Source organism: Calypte anna, chromosome 12, assembly GCF_003957555.1.
Source record: "Calypte anna isolate BGI_N300 chromosome 12, bCalAnn1_v1.p, whole genome shotgun sequence".
Classification (NCBI taxonomy): Eukaryota; Metazoa; Chordata; class Aves; order Apodiformes; family Trochilidae; genus Calypte; species Calypte anna.
In genome coordinates, this window is record NC_044258.1 from 8,353,561 (window position 1) to 8,376,046 (window position 22,486).

The 22,486-nt window shown below is 46.9% G+C and overlaps 1 protein-coding gene across 1 annotated transcript; it reads right to left on the minus strand.

The window, feature by feature from the left end:
- Nucleotides 1-1,722: 1,722 nt before the first annotated feature.
- WNT5A (Wnt family member 5A) lies at nucleotides 1,723-14,255 on the minus strand. Its single transcript, XM_030458658.1, has 5 exons — nucleotides 13,948-14,255; nucleotides 10,372-10,505; nucleotides 8,936-9,201; nucleotides 3,878-4,170; nucleotides 1,723-2,317 (listed from the first exon to the last, which is right to left on the minus strand). Exons 1-5 carry the CDS (start codon nucleotides 13,951-13,953, stop codon nucleotides 1,859-1,861), a joined length of 1,158 nt encoding a protein of 385 aa, XP_030314518.1. The 5' UTR covers nucleotides 13,954-14,255; the 3' UTR covers nucleotides 1,723-1,858.
- Between the last annotated feature and the right edge of the window lie 8,231 nt (nucleotides 14,256-22,486).

The following is a 22,486-nucleotide window of genomic DNA, read 5'->3' on the forward strand; positions in this document are numbered from 1 at the left end:
TGAACCAATAATGAAATCCTGTGTAGATGCACAGCATTGTGGGGGAACACAGTGTTCAACAAATAGCAGTATCCATTTCAAAAACTGAAAAGCAAGGGCTAAATGCAGCACATTTTAGAGTTGGAAGGTGTCTCCTTTCAGTAATAATTAATAATGCCCTTAACGAGAGAGTGGAATAGAAAAGATCTCCAGACAGGTATCAATTCAAGTGCAGGGTGCTTGCCTCTAACAACCTCCCAAGGAAGTCCTGAAGCTGTGTAGAGGCTTACTTCTTTGTAATTATCCTTAAAACTTTTGAATTATAAAAGCTTTAAAAAACAATTTAAAAAGCCCAAACAAACAAAACAAAAAAAAATTAAAAACCAACCAAACAAAAAACCCAAACAAAACACCAGAAAGTTAAAAATCAATCTAAAAACCTGAAGAGATCTGAAAAAGAAACTGGGGGATGAACTGCCCTTGTAATTTAGAACTTTTAATATTTCTTATATCATTAAAATATAAACATACAAAAAGCTCTGAAATACCAGACACCAGCAGACCACAGTTCTCCCATATATATGTAACTGCTCAAGTATATTCTGAACAGTTGTAGTGTATATCTGCAATATATTATCTAAAGCATGTGTATTAAAGACATAGGATGATAAATTTGGTATTGCTGCAACATTTCATTGAACTATAATAGCCAGTTAATGTTATTAAAATATGAAACTATTGTCTCCTTCAGTGAAAATGTTCCCAAAATCTGTGAAAAAAAAATAAAATCAATCATTCCAAGAGTGGATATCTAATGATTTATTTTCTCACATAAAATTAGAGGACTTATTTGTCAAGCTGTGTTTTGAAAGACAGCCAGTGATTACACCATTTTTAAGGCATTTTCAAATTTGGGGAATTGTATTTTTCAGGCTGGGAGGCTGAAGCTGTTTGGAAGCAGGCAGCTCCCCTCAGCACCCCAGGCAATCTGCACCTCGGCCGCTCTCCAGGCTGGGGAGCAGGGAAGTGCTGCTCTGGGAGGGGACACTCCAATGTCACAGTCAGCTTGAAAGGCCGAATTCTGCCTTGAAGTATATACTTATAATTCATCAAGGCAGGGTTTTTCTTTTCTTTGGTCTCATTAGGTTCTGAAAGCAGACATGGTGACTCAGAAATAGCATGGTTGAAGCCTTTAAGGTCCTTTGCTCTTTACCCTCCGATGATATCACGTACTGGAACGGGCACATTCAGATATGCCACTGACACTGCACTTCATGGTGAATATAGCACCCCTTATTTACAGAGCCCTACATGTACTCAACAGCTTTAGATATCCTATTCTGATAACTTAAAGTGTCTGAAACTAAAAGTCATGGACAGGTCTGTGTGTTCCTCACATCCATAAGGGTTGTTCTAACATCCCAAGCACATTACATGGTTGCTCTGCCTACTGCACATGTATTATGTCCCATGGGACTAAATTAGGATATGTTGGATTTTACCCTCGAACTATTCTATTGTTTTCAAGAAAACTCAACTTTTTTCTTTTTACTTTGTAAAATAAATATTTTCAGGTTCTCCCCCATTATTGCCAAAAATATAAGCTGCACACAGTTCTGGGATGGACATAGAGAGGGTGTCCAGGCACTTCTCTTTACAACCTTTATATTTCTTTTCTTTTTTTTTTTTTTTTTTTTCCCCTCCTTTTCCTTTCCCCTGCTCCTCCCCCCCACCCCCTTTTTTTTTTTTTTTCTTTTTGAAGACATCAACTCATTGGACTCTATAAATAAAAAGTGGAGATAGTCCTGTGGAAAGGGAGAGGGGGCCCGCACCACTTTTCTGGCAGGCGGCCGCAGTTCCTCCCCACCTAATCCGTCCACTATTTGCAGACAAACTGGTCCACGATCTCTGTGCACAACTTGCATTTCACGTAGCAGCACCAGTGGAACTTGCAGTGGCAGCGCTCCCGCTGCACCGTCTTGAACTGGTCATACCCCCTCCCGCAGCACATGAGTTCACAGCCGTCCATGCCCTCCGAGGTCTTATTGCAAAGGCGGCCCTGGGTGCCCAGTGAGCCAGTGCTCTCGTTGCGCACGCAGTAGTCGGGGCTGGGGTCGATGTAGACCAGGTCGTGGATGGTGGGTGGGTTGAAGCGGCTGTTCACCTGCACCAGCTTGCCCCTGCTGTTGAGTTTCATGGCGGCAGCGCTATCGTATTTCTCCTTCAGGGCATCGCCTACCTTGCGGAAATCGGCGAGCTGCAGCCAACAGGTCTTCAGGCTACAGGAACCGGAGACGCCGTGGCACTTACAGGCCACGTCAGCCAGGTTGTACACGGTCTGGAGAAGCCAGGGAGAGAAAGCAAAAAAAGGATGATGAAAGATTATCAGGGCTGGGAAAGCGTTTCCTCCCCTCAGTTCCTGCCCTCTGTCACATTCCCACTCACCCCTCCATAATTTTTGCCTTAGCACCCTGTTCCCCCCCTGCAATATGCTGGGAAGGAAGAACAAGCGAGCAGACACATGTGCACCCCCGGGACACCCATTATCTGAAGGAGGAGGGGAGCAGAGCCTCACCCCACCACAGAGACAGCCGCGACGGCTCACACACAGCCCAGACAGAAGCATCAGTCAGGCTGCATTCAAATTTGAGGAATTTGTTCTCACGCCAGCAAAGGATTTTGCTGTTTCATTGAGAAATGTAAAACATCCCTTTATTTTCTATCTGAGTTACTCTCTCTATTGATCTGTGCTTAAGGCTGCAATTAGTGAAAGAGTTAAGATTCCTCTTGCTCCTGGCTCAGCTGCAGCCGATTGTCTGCTCTTGGCTCTGTCTCCTTCTCCTATCCTAAATCCTGCTCTGCAAGAGAGACTTCGTCCAAGAAGAAACCCCCAAACACCTATGGGTGGGAGACAGAGCTACATAGCAATATCCTCTTTACAAAGCTTTGGCAGGGAAATATCAGTCATTTGCCCTGTACAAATAGAAATAAGAGTCACTGTTGACACTGCCCCAAAAATCCTGGGGTCTGACACATTAGATGATACTGTAGACAACTTCCACCTAGCAGTTACAGAAAGTCTTAACGCTGCCAAATGGCACTGCAAAGATGAGGCTGAGGAAGGAAAAAACTGCTCGAATCTCCATAAGCAACTGTGAAAATGTCATTTTTCTTCTTTCTAATAGTAAATTGGCCTGTCCATTGCTTTCAGACACCCTCCTCTCACATTTAAATACTATTAATTTTCAATTATCGTTCAACCTTCTTCACCTTAGAACACAAGTGTAAAGTCTCCAGCCGACTATTTCTGGCACTTCAAGCTCTAGGAAAATAATGATCTTGGCTCTTCATATTCAGACTATTAAAAAAAGAAAAGTTTACACCCATTCATTTAAGGCATTTTCAAGATGAAAGAAACCATAAAGACGTATTTAACCACAGACCATGTTTGCTAATAATACGGGGAAGCTTTTCACATCCTCTTAAAGTAGGGAAAAGAAGAGTCAGAACAATCCAGCAGCACAATTCAAGCCGGGGATGCCCACCACGGCCCTCTGCCCTTCAAAGCACACTGTCTTGGTTGGAAATACAAACTAACAAAATCCAGTCCTACAGAAAAACCCAGAGCAAGCTGGGTACTTTCAAAAAAACAGCACGGGGGTGACGCAACACACTCCAGTCCCAAGTGGGGAAGGTAACAGAGCTGCCAGGAAACCAGCAGCAACACAAAAGCATATGCTCTTCAAACACCTATTGCCCTGTATTTCCCGCTTTCTTGGTTTTGTGTGTTGAAACAGAGGGAAGCCCTGGTGGCCAGTCAAGCCCTGTGAAGGCATCTCTTTCCTCAGAAGGAGGGACAGGGGCAGAGAGAAGGACATGTTGTTTCACAGCCACTTACTCTTCTCCCAGCCTCATTGTTGTGCAGGTTCATCATGATGCGGGCGCTCTCGTAGGAGCCTCTCTGATAAACTCTCTCCCGCTCCCGGGCATCAACAAACTCCTTGGCAAAGCGGTATCCATACTCGATGTTGTCCCCGCAGCCACCCCAAAGCCAGTCCCGGGGTAAGTCCTTGGGCCGTGCTGCTCGGCTGCAGCCACAAGAGGAGAGCTCGCCCTCCCGGCAGGCACGGCTCATGGCGTTGACCACCCCAGCCGCACTCACCGCGTAGGTGAACGCCGTCTCCCGGCTGCCTGCACGGAAAGATGAGTGGGGTTAGGGGAGAGTCCTCACCTGCCTGCCCCTGCCCACCATCAAGCAGGGTGTGGGGCAAAGGCTTGCCAGGAGACACTAAAATTAATTTGCTTACTAAAAGGTAGCACAACTCTGAACCGTGCTTCTTAAAATGTCTTCACCCCAAAAAGCAAACCAACCAAATAACACACAAGAAAACCAATTCTGTTAAGAGCATGCAAGGTGTTACTGAAGAGCAGGAGATGCTTCTCATTCGTGCTGGTGAAAGCTTGGAGGAGAGAGTAGGGAGGAGGTGACTTAGGGTTGAAGCATGATGCCAGCGAGGCTGAAGCAACTGTGCCTGCATGTGAGGGGCAGAAAGGGAAACAGAATCCTTGTCTTTCAGAAAAAAAAAAAAAAAAAAAAAAAAAAAAAGAAAAATAAAAAAAAAGATTGTAAATACAACTTTTTAAAGTCTGGTTCTTAAATTACTACTTCTCAAACATGATTTATGGACTTCACCCACTTGTTCCAATTTATTTAAAGTTATAGCATTTCACAAAGCCTCCTGGTATCAAAAGAAATGTGCAACAGAATTACACGCAACTTTTCACCCTATGCATAAGCCAGGCACAGGAGGCTATTTAAAACTAACAACAACCTGTGCTGTTTAGCATCCACCACTCCAGCTCACGCGAATATTGCAAGTGAGTCCGTGGACAATCTTCTTTACAAATTAAAGGAAAGAAAAAAAACCTGGCACAGGGAGACCTTGAAGGTTTTCTCCTGCATATGGTGTCCTTAAATGGAGACTGAAAACCTCAAGTTTCAAAATTTTTGAAGAAGAAACTCCAGTACCCACAACACAAAATACCATCTGCCTGACAGAATCTTATCCTACCTTTATTTAGATTCTGACTTCCCCTATTGGTTTTCCAAGGATGCTACAAGTTCTAACTACAGCTGGGAAAGCTTTCAAACAAAGAAACAAACAAAATTCCCACAAAACTTGCACCAGAGTGCCTACTTAAGTTCGTTTGTTATCTTAACAGACAGCATCCCACTGGGTCTTTTCCAAGAAAGAATCCTAGAGTTACTGAGAATAGACTATTTCTTTTACTATTATTTCCAGTTTATATGAGTCTGACTTTATTCCTAATCTTTATTCCAACCAATAAGTTAAGTTAGGAAAAGCCCTGGAAATTCGTATAATTAGGGTTTCAAGAGGTTGCGTTTTGGACATGTCATATGTATCCAGGCAGCAACATTTTTGAGGCAGAAACTCTCTGTACAAGACCTACCATAGCAGGTCAAATCTAATAGGAGCTTTTGAGCACTTTTGGAACATAAATAATTTGCAGCCTGGTCCATATTTAACATCAAGGTGACACCATGTTCAGAGTAACTTTGTTAGTATACCAGCTATAACCCACTGGATTAATTTTAGGAATGGATGCTGATTTTCAATAGGAAAATGAAGAAGTCATATGTTAAGAAAGATCAGATTTAAGGAAGACGAGAAGCACTTTGCTCCCTTACTTACAGCACTCTATTCTCACAGACACCTGCTCATGGAATTACTTACATGAATTATGGACATGAAGGGTTACAGGAGTAGCCTTTTCAGTTAAAAAAGATTTGGCTTTATCTGGTGACTTACACCTTGCATTTATTGCAAACTATAGCAGGGGGAACTTCACAGAGATTTTAATGTTCCCATTTGTTCCGTGACACATATTTTTGGATTAATTCTTTAAGCAAAATTTCCACTAGATTGAGAGGAAAGAAACATGGTCTGCTTCAGACCACAGGACTCGCCTCTTCCGTTACATTTTATTCTTTTTTTTTGGTTTAGTTAGCTCATGCTTTCACATGGTTAACTATGTCATTTATTGCAGGATTTAAACTCATAAAGATGACTTTTTTTTGACTGGTTTTCATTCTTGTCCAGAAGTATATTTTAAAGAACTTACTCTAAGTGGGAAAGGAAAGGCTGAGGTACAGAAAGGAGAGCTGCCCCCCAGGTTCCTTCCCTGTTGAACATTTAGACAAATAATAAAATAGCATCAGCTGCTGAAGCTGATTTCAAGCCCTTGCAGGTTGCAAGCCAACACTGCCTCAAGTCATCTGCCCCCAGGAACCCATTAAGAGTGATGGTTCCATATGGATGAGTTACTCTGATTTTTTTTTTTTTAAAGTCTTTAGGCACAACTGTGCTTTCCTTCACTGTCAAACATATCTGTCTTTTCCCACAGTCCAGCCTTTCCCTCTATTGTAGCCATGGCAAGGAAACACACATTCCAAACACGTTTGAGTCCCCTCTCGCCCATACATATAAAATATAGAAATGGAACTGTTCAATATACATACACTGTAGGAAGCCACCCACATAGTAAGGAGCTGAGCTTTATACTCGATATGAAAAAGTTTTCAAGAACAGAACAATTTTTTTTATACCTGACCATAAGACACAAAATGTCCTTTGTCTTGTATTTTAAAAGCATTCACCAGCAGGCATGAATAAACTGGATCTCAACTATACTGAGCTGTTGGGGGAGGATCCAGTAATTTTATTTTATGTTAGCACTTTTTGCTTTGGAAAGCCAAGCCCAGGAAGCCCTGGGCTGGCCACAAAGCCAGGAGATGGCAAAAGGCAGTGGAGGCGTAAGGACCATGGCCTGACCCAGCAACCAGCAGCAATGAATAACAGCAGAGAACAAAAGCCCTAAAATTTTGCAGTTCAATAAGCCACAGAGCAAGTTTCCAAACCCAATGCTAGGTTTATTTGTACAGCTTTAGCTAACTTTGCAGGATAAATCCTGGAAGAAAGAGTGTCCATTTATACACTGGGGTAATTGCTGTGCTGCCAGTCAGCGCGTGGCCTGGGCGCTCCTCTCTGCCCGTCCCTGGATACTTCAGATGACAAAATCCTCCCAAACTAGGAGCACTCAGACCCCGACAGCCATCTTCAAATGTTGGTGAGAGTAAGGAGTACCCAACAGTCCCTGACAAACCAGAGAGCTGAAGTCAAATTGAACCAGGTTCTAAAAGGACCCATCATTCCTTCCACTAAAGGAACTGGTCATTCCCGAAGGTCAGCATGGAATAATAACACAACTGCTACCCAAAGCGCCTTTCTCCCTCTCAGTGAACACACTCTTTAGACTCTTTTACTCTTGAATATGGCTATTAACCTTGCTTCCATTCGCAATTAGAATAAGTGGCTTAATTACATGATGAATTGCTATGTAGACATCAGCTAATACAGTCATATCCAGCAGAAGGGTGTGGCAGAGTTATTTGACTTGAAAGAAACCACCTTTAAATAGATCTGTCATACTTGGGGAGGGCAGAGCCGTCTATTCCAGAGAGAGATACTGCAGTTCAGGGGCCAAATTTTGTGTGTTTCTTCACACCAGCAGTCCTCCTGAGCTAATTTTCACTTGCTTAGGTAATAAATAAGGGTTGGAGGCCCAAATTTTAAAGATTAGTTTTCTGACATTTGTTAGACAGACTAATAATAAACAGAAACATGTACAGAAGAAGTTTTCTTTTATGTTCCATGTGCTTTTAGACTTTTACTCAGGTAGGGTAAAGAAAACCAAACTCTATAGAGGCCAATACTGTTTTTGCAAAAAGCCTAAGGAAGGTTGTTTATCTACAATCAGCTGTTCCAATTGGGCACTTTAATGCAATAGATTTTTTATGTTTGTCTGAGAATCTTATAATAAAAACTTCCTTTATAAAGAATTGATACCAAATGTGAATTAGTGTGCCTTAACTAGAGTTAGCCCATTTACAGATAAACTTAGCTTGAGTCTAATTTTAAATTTTGGGTTGTTTGTTTTTTGTTTGTTTTTTTTTAAAGCAGGGATTCAAGAACTCTTACATAGAAGCTTTACTTTACATCACTAACTAAAAAACACTGCTGAATTTTTTACTGTTCACTGCATAAAAAGATCGCAAATGTCACCCTGAAAAACAAGTTTTCCAGTTGCTTGCACAGATTCAGCAATCTGACCTGGGAAATCCAGGGACCCAGTTAGTTCAGCAGCACTGTGTTTAAAATATGAAAAGGTCCTTAAACAACAGGAAAAATAAGCAGGCAGCACATTTCAAAGCACATAGGGAAAAGGTTGGGTGCCCACCCAGCTGTGGCAGATGTTAAACACGAATCTGTCTCTCTTACCAGTGATGCAATTACATCAAATGCAAGTTATAAGGTCAATCACACATTTTGTCCTGATAGAACTGATTTAATAAAATTTATCCTGCTAACCCACTTTTTATCATAAATCTACCTTTCTCAAAAAGAGAAAATAAGTTACCAAATCTGGAAATAAACGAGAAGGAATCGCTTATAAACACAACTAGACAGAGCAGCAATTTTCAGTTAATCTCCAGATCAAGAGCAATTTATTATGCAGCCGCTAGCTTTGGAACTAGACATGGACATCTTGAATTTTACGAGACACTGTTGGTTTTAGTTCTCTTAGGTCGCCTTCATTTTGTCTAAAAGGGAGATTTCAGGGCTGCACTTTCCTTTTTCCTCTGTTCCCATATGCAAATACATATATATTTTTATTTTGTTTTCCAAGACACATGGCTGGACAGTTGTGGGAAATCACCTCCAGCTAAAAATAATTCATCTCCTTTGCCAACTTTTAAAAACACTTGATTGCATACAGTACTCAGTAAGAACCTGGCAACAGTTTCAAGTGCAGAACAGTATGTGCCATACATATCCTTAGACAAGAGTTTAATCGTAAAGATGTTGCTTCCTACCTATCTGCATGACTCTGCCAAAAACAGAGTTGTTGTCCACAGTGCTGCAGTTCCATCTTCTATGTCTGAACTGATACTGGCACTCCTTAATGCCCGTCTTTGCACCCTCTCCAATGAACTGCATATGGTCCTGATACAATTGGCAAAGTTTCTTCTGTCCTTGGGAAAGCCCTGCTAGCTGGCTACATAGTGGCTGGGCTCCTATTATATACACCTCTGACATCTGAACAGGGTTCATGGGGTTCATTGGGTTCATCCCTAAAGACCTGCATAAAGAAAGATTCAAATTAATGAAGAAAAGATGCAATTAAGAAAAAAAAAAAAAAAAAAAAGAAAAAAAGAAAAAAAAAAAAAAAAAAAAAACAAAAAAGAAAAGTCTGTAAGTTCCAAACAGAACTCTATCTTACACGAGTAATCACAGTTGCTTTGCTAACCAGTGAGGAAAAAAAAAAACACAACACATTTAAATATGAAACTGGTTTTAAAGACAGCACTGAACATTATTAGTTACCATCCATCAGGTTATCACCATACAATAGGGAATGAAGTAAGACACAGACTTGGAGGGCTTGCATCTAGGCAGTCCTTTAACAACTTAAATGGACATAGTAAAAATAACTGAAGCTCCAAACAACTGCAAGGCCAGAAAAATAATGAAAGCAAAACTAGAAAAAAGTCCCCCAAGCCCCTATTTGTTTTAACACACATTTAAATTTAAGTCTGGACTTTTCAACCAGTTCTACCACAAAGAAAAAGGGAAACCCTGAACAACCCAGAAGTTAGCAATTTGCTATAGACTACTTCTAACTTCTTCCAAACACAAAAACATCAAGGCAAGTATATTCATTGTAAACAAAATCAACTTTGTTCTCTTAATTTTTAAAGTGGTCTTCACATGATACATTTCAATTAAAAAATGGCCAGTAATCTGAAGATCACTTGAAACAGAAAAGCAGCACCTATTTCAAGAACTCCTAACATCGTACACCATACAGAAACAGATAATTTGCCAAAGCAGAAACTTAAATGTACTTCTTTGTAACAAAATATATTTATAAACATTTGAGTTACAGAAAAGTTTAAACTTCAAGAAAAGTTTTTACTTGTAAATCAGCCTTCCCTCTTATATATTAAAAATTTCTAAGGGAGTTAAAATGACTGTTAAAAGAGGCAATTCTGGTAGTTTAAAGATGACTAAATCCAGAGAATCGAATTTACAATATTCTAAAAACTGATTTTTAAAACATGGGATGTTGCACTTATTTGAGAGACCCGTTCATTGTACTGCACAACGCATTACAACTAAACCATTACTCCCCTGCTGTCTCGTTCATGCGGTACTCCCTCAGAAACAAAGTACATAAGAAGTACAGAAACATTCAATCAAACAAACCTTGACACCCCCTTTTAAAATCAAGTCGATACAAAATGCTTACCACCACGAGCTGGCTTCTATTACAACCTGGGTAAAAGAGGAGAAAATGGCCAGAGCCACTATGAGGTACTGAGAAGCCATTGTACTGCCAACTGTCCCCAAAGCACCTCCTTGGATTAATACTGCAGTGGATTTCTAGAGGGGGGAGAAAAAGGATCAGATTGTTTATTGCTTCTCAGACCATTTTCGAGCATTCAAGTTTAAACAACGGAAGTACCCGGGCCCCTTTTAACTTGACTCTGACTTGCCTGCCCTTCTCCCCGCCGAGGCTTTGGTGCCAGACGCAGACACGTCGCGGCCACCGCTCCACCGGGCAGAACCCACCCACGCACCCCCCACCCCACCCCCCGCCCGAACACCGCCTTCCCGGGGCGGCCGCAGCACCCACCCGCGCCCGCCAGGCCCGTCTGACCCGGCCCCGACGGGACCAGACCGGACCGCTGCTCCGGACACGGGAGACCCCATCCCGGCATCCCGCCCGGCCACCCCCGCTGCCCCGGGGCTACAGGAGACCCGCGGGCCCCGGGATGGGCATTACCCCATCGCTCCCCACTCCGGAGCCAGCATGGTGGACACAAAATGCTCCCGGTTGCCCAAAGGCAGCTGCAGGTTTGCACAGCGAGCCCGAGCGAGAAGGGGGGAGGCCGGTGCCACGAAGGGGGTCGGTGGCGTTGGGAGGGAGGGGGGGAGAGGGAAAGGGGTTCGGCGGCTCCCACCCGCGGACGACGAAGCCGGTCCTCGCCTCCCTTCTTGGCCGGCCGGGGAAGATGCTCCCCGCTGCCCCCTACACCATCTCCCGCAGCCTTCGTGCCGTGCTGCCGCCCGCTGTCCGCGATCGCCGAGGCAGCCCCGAACTCCGCGCCGGCAACGAGGTGACAGCCCCGACGGCAGCCCTCGGGCCTTGCCGGGTCGGTACTGGCCCGAAGAAGTACCAGGAGTGACAAGGAAAGGTTGGCTCTCTGTCTCGACCCAGCCCCTGAAACAACCAGGCTGACGTCTTGGAAGTCAAACGCTCCCCCCCGACAGGTCCCGCGATCACCGTCTGCGTCCTCACACGGGACTCTTTAACTCGCTAACCAGTGCCATTCACGGTTTTTTATTTCCCCTCCCCTCGGAAGGAAAAAAAAAAAAAAAAAAAAAAAAAAGAAGAAGAAGAAAAAAAAGGACATTTCGACACTTGGGGGCTCCCTATTCATTCTCAAAAAGCCCTTAATGCTGAATTGAAGGTGCTCTTAATTCTAATTTATTTCTGTTTGTGAAGGTTCGGGGGGAAAGGACGGATCGCAGAGAGACGGCGGGAAGTCGGGCTGACACGAAACCTGCCCGGGGACCGCAGAAGAGGGGATGGGTGTGCGGAGGGACGAGCCGCTCCCCGCCAGGGCTGCAGCCTCCCCTCACCGACTCCTGCGGGGTAAATACCCTCTGCCCGCGGGGAGGCTGTTCCTCACTGCTGGGGGTGGGTGAATGGGGGCCGGGCTCCCGCAGCAGTTCATCTCTTTTAAATGGGATAAATCCCGGGAAAGATCCGAAAGCCGTGGGCATATCAAACAAGGGACGAGGCGAAGCAGGGTGTGTGCAAAGAGCTCGCTGCAACAACCAAAAGCCATTGTTGGGGTTATGGGGTTTTTTGTTGCTGTTTTTTGGGGGTTTATCTGCTAGTTCTTAAATTAACAACAGCAATATTATTACTAAACTGTCACGGAACTGCCCGAGCTCTGAAAAGCTTGGAGACGCCGGTGCCCAAGCGGGACCCCAAGAGATGTGCAGCTGCTCGTCGCGGCAGCCAGCCCGCTGCACGCCGACCTTCCCCGATGGAGCAGGCGGCCCGGGGCCACCCCGGGCGCGGGGGGGGGGGGAGGCCCTGGCCGGGGCACCGCGGGCAGGGGGCAACGAGCCGATGCAAGAGCCGTACGGTGTGGCGAAAGCCCTTCTGCCTCGTCCACAGGCCCCAGCAAGCCTGGAGCTCCGGAGCGGCCCCGAGGCGCTCCCCCGACCCGCTCCCGACAGGGGGCGGCCTCGGTCGCCGCAGCGCCGGGAGGCGAAGGGAACGGGCGGCTGCTGCCTCTCCGACGGCACCTCCTGGTCCTCATCATCGCTGCTATCGCCCTCCTCATCCTCCTGACACGACGCTGCGTGGCGAGGCGGGAGGAGACACCTGCGCCCAGGGGCGCAGGCGGGGGCCCGGCCCCTCCATCCCGTCCCTTCTGCACGCAGCAGTTGAAAAGCTGCCATCAAAAACAAAACAAAGGGGAAAAAAAAAAGGAAAAAAGAAAAAAGAGAAAAAAAAAAAAAGAAATAAAAAGAAAACGAGACTCGCCGGCAGCATCAGGAGCGTAAGGCACCATTTTCAACATTGTACGGCTGCGGAGATTGGTTTTTGGTATTTAATGCACCCCATGCGGAGCGCGCGCTCTTTGCTGAGATGAAAAGGGAGTCTTTTACAGATCCTGCAGCCGCGGGATCGCCTCTGATCCTGTTTTACACGGGGTGTCTGGAAAGCGTGCGAAGGCATCTGGTTTTCTGGGAGCACTACCTGCGGGAAGGCGGCATCCAGAGCCCCGGCTCCGGGGGGCTGTAAACCGCGGCGGCCTCCGCGGGAGGCGCAGTGGCTCCGCGGGGAACCCCCCAGCCGCCCCCTGCTCCCCGCTGTGGCTTCACATCCATTTGGACGGACGAGACCAGGTTTCACGTTTGCAAAGAAAGGCTCTCACTGGGTCCCCAGCCCAGCTCCCTCCTACTGTTGGGATGGAGGAGTAGGGGGGGGGGAGCTTTCAGGGGGGTTTCAGGAGCACCTCCGTCCTTCCCTCCGCGCCCGCTCAGGCCAGGGAACAGCCTCGCTGCTCGGCCCAACTGAACTCTCTGTGACCCTCCGAGAGCAACCGATTTAGCATACAATTGACAATTAAAAACAAACAAACAACAAAAAACCGACAGCCTTTCCAACATGGAGTCCTCGCCGCGTCAAGGGGACCCCGAGGAGCCGCGCTCCTCCGCTCTGACCCAGGCGGGACCCTCTGCGGATGCAGAGTGATAATCTCCAGAAACTTAGAATAAAATTAAAAAGGAGGGGCGGGGGGGTGTGGGGGGGCTGACTCCGGGTCCTCCGCTGGCCCCCAGCCAGCTCTCCTTAAAGGTACAGGCCACCATTAGTGCCGACGTAGAGCTCCACCATAGCGATCCTGCTCGGGAAAGTTTGGGAAGTTTGGAAAGATGTCTTTAAACTCGCGTTCAGAGCGGCTGCCAGAAAGATGCACTGGGGACGCGGCGGGCAGAGCGAGCCCAGCAAGTGTCCCCGCGGCGGGCTGCCCCTCTTCGGGGGAGGGGGGGGGGGAATTTAAAAAGAGAAGGAGAAAGAGAAAATAAAGGCTCTTTTTCCAAGCGGGGAGCAGCGCTCTCCGCGGTGAGTTAGAGCGGAGAGGTGGGAGCGCACGGCAGCAGCCCGCGGAAGAAAGGACCGCCCCGCAGCCGGGACCCGCACAAGCGCCGGGCCGCGCCCCGCCAAGGTGCTGCCCCCACTGCGCGCCCGCGGTGGCATCACCCCGCGGCGCAGAGCCCCTCGCGCCCCGCGCCGACTCACCTCCATTGCCGCGGGTTCAGCGAGCGAGAGCAGCCAAGTAATCCAAGCAGAGCAGAAGGGGAAAGGGCGAGGCGAAAGTAAAATCCTGGATCGCAGGAGCCGGGCGGTATCCTCCCAAGCAGCGGACGGCGGCGGCTGCCGGGGGAGCGCGGGGGCCCGCGGAGCTGGCGGGGGGCGGCGGGCGAGCAGCCGCTCTGTCCGGCGCGGGCTGAGTGTGTCCGACTGCGGAGCGGGGCACCAGTGCAGCCTTCTTTCCAAGGTCCATCAGCAATCGCAGTAATTAGGGCTTTCCACCACCAGAAGAAGAAGGAGGAAAAAAAAAAGCCAAAAAAAAAAAAAAAAAAAAAAAAAAAAAAAGCCAACCCAACACACGCACACAGCGCCCGTGGGCGTGATTGTGCGGAAGCAAATAAAAATCTTCACAAGCGGCAGCGAAAGCGCCGCGGGCGACGATCCGTCCCACCAGCCCAGGTGGTGCCGCCGCGGGGCTCCCCGCGCTCCCACCCGGCCCCCGGCAGCGCTCAGGCCGCCGGCGCGGCCCCTCCGCGGCTCGGCGCGGACCGGGCAAGGGGGACAAGTGGAGCCGAGCGGTCGCAGGGCACCCCCCTTCCCGCCCCCCTACACTTGCTTAAAGGCTGGGCGGTGCGGAGCCGGGCGTCCGCGGTTGCAGAGCCATTCTGGGGCTGGCTCCCTCCATTTTACACAGGGAAGAAAAAAGCCAAAAAACCAAAACCAAACAAAAAACTCAAAAAACCAACCCAACAGAAGTAGTTTCTGAACAACCGGGGAAGGGGTAGGGAGGGGGCCTTGTGAGCGCGTGTGTCTGTCTTACGGGGCGACTGATCCTGCAAGGCGAGTAGGGTCAGGGGGAGGGGATAAGTCCGGGATTTCAGGAGCTGCGGTTCCCCCAGTCCATCGCTGCCAAAAGCACTCAGCGCCGGGGCGCAAGTTACGCGCGAGAGGGCAAGCCGGAGCAGACGGCGTCGCGCTGCAACCGACCCTTCCTCCTTGGGGCTCAGCCCCTCCGCCTGCTGAAGCCGGCTCGGCTCGACTCCCCCCGCGTCTCTCACTCGCTCCTCTTCACTTCGCAGCTTAAAACTGTTTAAAAAAAAAAAAAAAAAAAAAAAAAAAGAGAGAAGGAAAAAAAAGGAAAAAAAAAAAGAAAAGGAAAAAAAAAAAGTTGGAGAGCCAACGGCAGCTGAAAAACTTTCTCCGCAGCGCATGCGCCCGGAACCAACCTATTGGAGAGTGGGCTGGATTTTAAAGCTGTACTGCAGCGAGAGTGCAGTCCCAGGACGGGCGGGGGGTTCTGGGGCTTCGCTGCGTGCCCGCCCGAATTCTCCCACCCGCCCGCTCCAGGTAGACCCTTCCTGGTGAAGGCGTGAGACCCGCAAGCAGAAACTCTTCCCGCAAAGCGGTGTCCCCCGCGCCCATATCGTCCGGGGGATGGGTTGGGGGGCGAGCCAGAATGCGCGGTTCGCCCTGTACCCCCAGCCCCGCCGGCTGGTTATACTGGGGGCGAGGGGGGGGGGACACGACACACAATAATCTGCAGGGCGCCGACCCCGCGGGGGCTCCCCCTAGCATACATGCATGTGCGCGCAATGTGCAGCGCACATGGCTGAGCCGGAGGGGGCTGCACCAGCATTCCTGATGAGTGGCTCATTTGACAAGTCTTGTTTATCGCATGCTCCGAGACACGAGAGGCGGCCGCCCGCGCTGCTTGCCAAGAGCTGGGGGACGGAGCGGGCTCGATTGGTTCGGGTTCCTCCTTCAGCGTCTTTTTTCCGCTGTAAATTTGGCAAGTTGTTGACAAAACTGTTTGAGTTAAATCATGTAAGACCCAATGAGAGCTACAGGCGAGCAGGGCTTCGCGGACCCTTTGTACTTCAGAGTGCTTTCCCCGCTCTGTAATACCAAGCCAAAGGTTTTTTTACTGAGCTTCTGATATCTCGCAAGTACCCGAGTGCAGGAAATGGGAGCATTCCCCCAGCCGTGCCATAACTCCGCATTATTTCCCCTGTATTCGCCTGCGACTGCGGGTACACGAGGGGGGGGGTAGGGGGAAAGAGGGGAATAAAGTGAAGGGGGCATATTATCAAAGCAGCCCTGGGAAATCCAAACAGGCTGTGACAGCAGCTCCGCTATCAATAAATGCACTCACTGCTTCAAAGCCATTCCAGTGCAAATAAAATCCCTTCAGGAGCCCAGTGGGGGGAAAGACACATCTCGGCCGGTCTGAGCCCCGCTGCCGCCGCGCACACGCCTGGGGGACCGGGAGCTCTCCCGCCCCGAAGGGCGCTGCCCGACAGGTAAGGGCTGCGCACCCCCGGCATCAGCGCCTGCCGCGCACTCCCGCCCCGCCACTGACCACGCAAATTCCCCTCCTCGGGGCCCCGATCGCTTCGCTCTTCCCTCTGCCCAGACATCCCCCCGGGCCGCCCCCTCTGTCGCTCTGCCCGGGAGGCCGCTTCCCCGCCGAGCCTGGGCCACCCGCCGCCCCCCCTGGGGTGAGACGCGCCGGAGGGGCCGCCGAGAAGGGGGTACCAGGCTCTGGGAGCCGAGGAGGGGGCAGCTCGGGCTGCGGGTGCTGCCAAACGGAGGGGTGGAAAAGGAAAAGCAGTGTAGTGCCCTCTTGGCCCCGGGGAGGGCAGGGACCCCCCCGTACCCCCGCCGGCACCTGCCTGCCCGGGCGGGGCCCGAGGCCGCAACATAGTTCCCGTCTGATTTATTTAGTCCCTCATATCCGAGGAGCCTTTTTTTCCATTCGGTATCGTATCCTCACAGCCCGGGCTGCGGTTCATTCCTCAGGACGGCTGGTGAGGAATTTATAAATTAGGTGTAGCACCGGGTCCAGGGAGGGGGGTAGGAATAAAGGGGGCTGTTCGTTCCTTTTAGGAAGACCAACCTTAGTTTTATGCCTAGTAAATAATATTTTATTGCCTTTGGTTTACTGTGGCATTTCAATTATCCCCTTTAGGAGTCTGCAAACTGCGTGGGTTAAAGGTCATTTCTCAAATCACTAGAATTAGTAAAGAATAGCAGAAAACTGTAAAAAGGGGAGGAGCCGTGCAGTAAAACAAGAAAGATCGCCTGAAATAAACTAATAAAGAGCCCCAAGCTGTTTACCTCTCGCATTTGTATTCCCGAATGATGTTTATCATCATGTAATTGCATAATGTCATCAGGCACAGGAAAACGCCAAGCCCGGACGGTCAGCGCAGGCAGCCGGGGCTGTCAGCAGCAGCTTGGCAATCGGTGAAGCCAACACCAGATCATTTTCGTTGCCATGATTCCTACTCATTCCTAGTCATATATATGTATGTATGTATTTATATATATATATATATATAGCAAGCAAACAAAACAAAAAACAACAAACAAACAAACAAAACGATCAAAAAACCAAACCAAACAAACGATCAAACAAAAAAATGAACAGGGAATTTTTAAATCACACGCAACTTTTCAAGCTATGGCACATAGAAGTGGAAATAAAGGGCAGAAATCCAAACATCCTGCAAGGCTTTAAGAATTTTAATTTCTCCTCGCTATTCAAAACAGCTGGGTGAAACTAGAGGGGGCAGGAGGGAGAAATATTGACAATGTCACAGGCATTTGTGCTGCCCAAGCTTTTGTTTTCTAGGCTTGCTGGCAATGGATCTCTTAAGTCAATCGGATAGTTGATCCCGTATGCTTTACTGCCAACACCCATGTGTTTTCTGGAGAAAAAAAAAGAATGCTCAGAGTAATATAATAGGAAGTGCCAAAATATTGTTGAACGTCAGAATAGAAGAATCCAAAAAAACAACACTACAGGACTGGAGAGGTGAAGGTCTGCTATAGCACTGCAATTCTTTGTAGGTTAGTAATAGATGATCTCTTGTCTACTGGATGTGTTTCTGCCGTTTTTCTGCAGACTGAGGTATTTTAATAAAAGAGTAGTCACATCAAAACATCACATTTTAATGTGTAGTGCTGTGTGATTTATATCTTTACAGCTTGCTAATGGCAAATATGTAGTTAGAGACTGATAGGCATAGTTTTCCATCATGAAGAACATGTTTGGGAAGCAGAACTTTCAAGAGAAGAGAGTATTTTCCTAAATGTCTTTTTAGTTCCTCATGGCATTTTAATGTATAACAGAGGAATTACTAAACCTATATGAAGGCACAGACCATCTGCAGCTGCTTTGGCAGTACTTTGCATAGTGTATCTGCATATGTGCTTTTTTAAGTCAGGGTCATACATAGTACCATAGTCACCTTCTGACAGAGAAAATATGTCATGTTATTTTGAATGTGCCCTCTGCCCATCAGCACTTCTACTCCAGGAATTACTTCCTATTTTTCAGCTCCAAGGAGCTCAGATATAACTGCCTTGAAATCCTGCCTGCATTTTTCTAAGGCTGTTTTCTTTCCTAAAACATACTGTTGCCTTCCTCTACAAACCACTCCATCATCCAAAAGATGGCTAAACTACAAAAGAAATGACAGGGATTATGATTTTATACCAACTATTGCAATAATTGTTATTTTTCTATATCCCTAGCCACTAGAGGCAAGAAATAGCATGGGAAACTCTCTTTTTAAATAATCATATATCTCTAGCATGTCTGACCGCTGAAGAAACTTTGACAAGTATAGAGACTAGAAGACTAAGACAAAAGTATGGATGTCTGTCACATCAGTTCCTCCCCCAAATCCCAAATTCATGATCTTGAAAGAAGCCAGGATATTTTAGAGTAGCATTAGAGTGAAAGAAATAGAGTCTAGATTAGCATTTATCTTTACCAGGTGAAGATGCAAATAAGAGGCAGCAGGCAGCAAAGAAAAGTTTACAGGGTAAACTTTTGAAAAGTGTCACAGATTCTAGTAAATATACCAATCTGCAAACCTGCAAAGTCTGTAGAAAAAAAAATATATACCATTTTACATTTGAATTGATAAATATAACAGTTTGTTATTACTAGTAATTAACACCATGACAAATAGCCCCCTCAAAAACTCAGCAGTTGTCTACATTATCCGCTTGAGAAAGACAGTTGTGGACTCATTTTTCATTTTTAATGTGCAAAACACACGTGGGTCCCTTTCATTCCCCACTACTGAGGCCTACTAAACCTTGCTGCCACTGCAGAAATCACAGCCCAGGTACAACACGTGTTTGTTCCGGGGCATGCAGGAAAATAAAGTTATGAGAAAATTCTTTACAAAAGTGAGAAATAACTCTAAAGGGTATTGAACCAGGATGGCAACCAGTTGCCACATCTGTTGGAGCATGGGGCTTGATTGCTGTGAGCTCAAGCCAGGTGCAAAATGGTCAAAAATTCCCTCTTACAGGAGCAGGGATGTCTGTGTTCTGGTGCCCTGCAGTGATGGTTATTTCACTGTTCTGGGAGGCTGGTGTCACAGAGCTGAGCCCAGCCCTGGCTCTGGCACATTGGGCTCAGTGAGCTGAAGGTGCAGGTGCTGAGGCAAATGCAAGTGTCTCAAGGAGGTATTCAAAGAGGACATAACTCCCCCACAGCCAATAGGATCTGGAAAAGCTGCCTAAACCTCTGTTTTCTATAGTAACAGAGACTGTGAAAAAGGAGCTTCTGGTATTTTTTAGCTTTATCTCTGGAATAGCAAGTTTGTTGTGGGTAATTATCAAAGGGACAACTATGCCTCCAGAAGCATTTGCTGTTTTCTCCTCTGATCTGCCACTTTCTGGGACAGGTGTTCCTCTCTTCCTACCCAGTGCCTTTGCCTCCAAGCTGTGGGGTTTTATCTCGGTGATACCTCTCCAGTCCCCATCTCCGCATCCCCCTGCTGCCACCATATGTCATTGGAATGTTTCAAGTAGTGAGTCTGGTTTACTTAAAGAATAGTGCTTTTAGAGGAATAATACTTTGCTTTGTTTCCATTAGGACCTTAAAAAAAACGTTTATGGGAAGAAAAATAAACAATCCCACCACCACTCCTTAACAACAGAGTACTTTCCCTCTCCTAATGCTACCAGTTCCTTCTTTTACCGAAGCCAAAGGCACCTCCCATAAACTCTGGAGGGCTCTTATATGTTTCTTCTGAGTGGCCTGAACATAACTCTCTCCAATATACACACAGAAAAGCACACAGAGAGTTCATTTTCCAGAGATGACCATGCAGGGAGCTTGTCAAACCAACTGCAGACAGGACAGTCTCCTGGTTCCTCCTTGGAGAGCTGCAGAATAGCTGAGTCACAGAAAGCCACAGCTGCAGAAAAGGTCTGCACAGGAGATAGTGTAGAAGTGGCAGCACAAGGCTCTTTTCCACAGCCCACCTGTATCAATGACCTGTAACAGCCCTTTACAAGCCCCATCCTCACACCCAGGTCTCAGCCTTCTGGCTGTGCTTCAGGTTCCCAGCTGCAGCTGCAAAGAGAGGGCAGAAGCAGCCCAGCATCAGCTGCAGAGGTGGGGGACTGCACTGAGATAATCTCTGCTCATTGACTACCGCTGCTCTCAGTTTTACACTGCTACACCCCAGGAGAGGTGGTTTGGGGCTGTGCATGCAGCACTGGCTGGTACATCCCCACACGTGTTTCAGCATCCTCCTTAGAGCATACAAGACAGTACTGCTGCCTTAGGAAACTTAATCCCATTTTCTGCCTGGCATATTTCCGTGGTGGTGGTGTGGTTGCTGTGCCCTACTCATGATATGACTCACTACTAATTAGGACTCTCATGAGATTTTACTGATGACCATGAATGAGAAGGAAGGGAAAAGAGGAAAGGGCACCACAGACTTCCCGTGAGCATGGACCAGTCTGACACCCACTCACCCACTCCTGATATGGCCACAACCATGAATGGTTGCCTGGGGCCACGTCCACTCCCAAATAGCTCTACTTACCTTACTCTGAGAAGATTAGGAGATTAGGTTCAAGTTTATAACTGTAGCAATATTAGATCCTCAAAATCTGCATAGCTCAAGGAGGAATGTAGGTGGATGCTGGCTGAAGCTCTCACCTGAAATACCACTAAGCATTTCTTTAAAGTATGTACACACACATATCATCAGTAAGGGATGTTTAAGAGTGAGAGGAGGGAGCTTGGTTACCCTTTATATGACACTTATCTTAAAGACGACTTAGCTAATTCATCATTTCCTTAGGACTAGAGATATGTCATAAGAGCTAAGCCAATGTATATTTGTCCATGCCTGCTTAAAGCCAATATAATTCTGAACATAGTTATCTATCTATGCACCATGAGCAACACATCTGATAAATTTAACCCTATCTGTCAAGTTCCACAAGAGCCTGTGAATTGACCTTGATTCTTACCACTTTATTTAGAATACAGCATTGGTTTACAAATCATTTTACAAAGATATCTATGATTTAGATTAACTTTGAACTCTTCATTTTAAGTATTTGATTAGGCAAACCTTGTGACTCATTGCCCTAATCTTATTTTTTTTTTTTTTATGGAACACTGAAGACACTATTTTAGCTCTATATTATTTTCTTCAGTTTAAATGAAAATTGTGAAAACATATGAAAATGCCACTGACAGTGCAAATGTTTTCCCAGAGTGAATAGTACATCAATAGTACAGCCCTGTGATCAAGCTGAGCAGAAGGTATTAAGATGCTACACAAAATAGGTTTAATGGCTACATGTGTAGACCTGGCATGTGCAACAAGTGCCTCAGGTGCTAAAATCACTGTCCCAGCCTTGAAAGGTTGGAAATTCATGGACCTCTTCTCCTTCTCTGCTGTTGTTCAGAGCCTGTAGATGGTCACTTTCTGAGGAGTGATGTGGGAAAAAAAATAAAATTGCTTATAGTATAATCTTGAAAGAAAGAAGAGACCATTCTGGTGGAAAGTGTGTTGTGCTTCCAGGCAGGATCTGGCAATGAAGTGAGTGAGGGCTTCTGCAGCGAGGCCTCTGCTGAGCTCCAGCCTACCTGAATTCTGGCACTGAAGTCCATACCCTGTGTAGGTGACTCCTTGTGTCCTGATTCTTCCTTCCCAGACAGAGAAAAAACATCTGAGCAGCTCACTGTGCTATTGCAGCTGACAGTCCCATTCTGATGGGAGATGATCTTCTCTTCATAATAATACAAAGCACTGTAAACTTTTTTTGTTAAGTAGCTGTATTTTTGCTTCTGGGAGAGCATGACAGGTACTCATTACTGCCTAGTGTGCTGCTTTGAGCAGCTATGGTAATTGCCTGGCCCTGCCTCGTTGGCATCTGTCCTGGTCACAGCATTTCTTCCACCCAAACAGTCAGCAATAACCTGTAATTCAAAGCACAGTGGTGGCTCCATGATATCACTTTTAACAAAGCAGCCAAGCAAAGGAACAGCTACAGAACTCGCCACTTAATTGCTTGATAATAGTCATTGCACATCACTTTATCTAATTGTCTTTATTACGGGTTGCCAATTTAGCAACTTTTCTTTATTTAATCAGCTGTTTTGCTAATATTTTCCTAAAACACTTCCTTGCAGAGCCTCTGAGCTTACAGGGTAACTAACCTACCCAGCACAGAGATGGATGTGCTGCTCTGC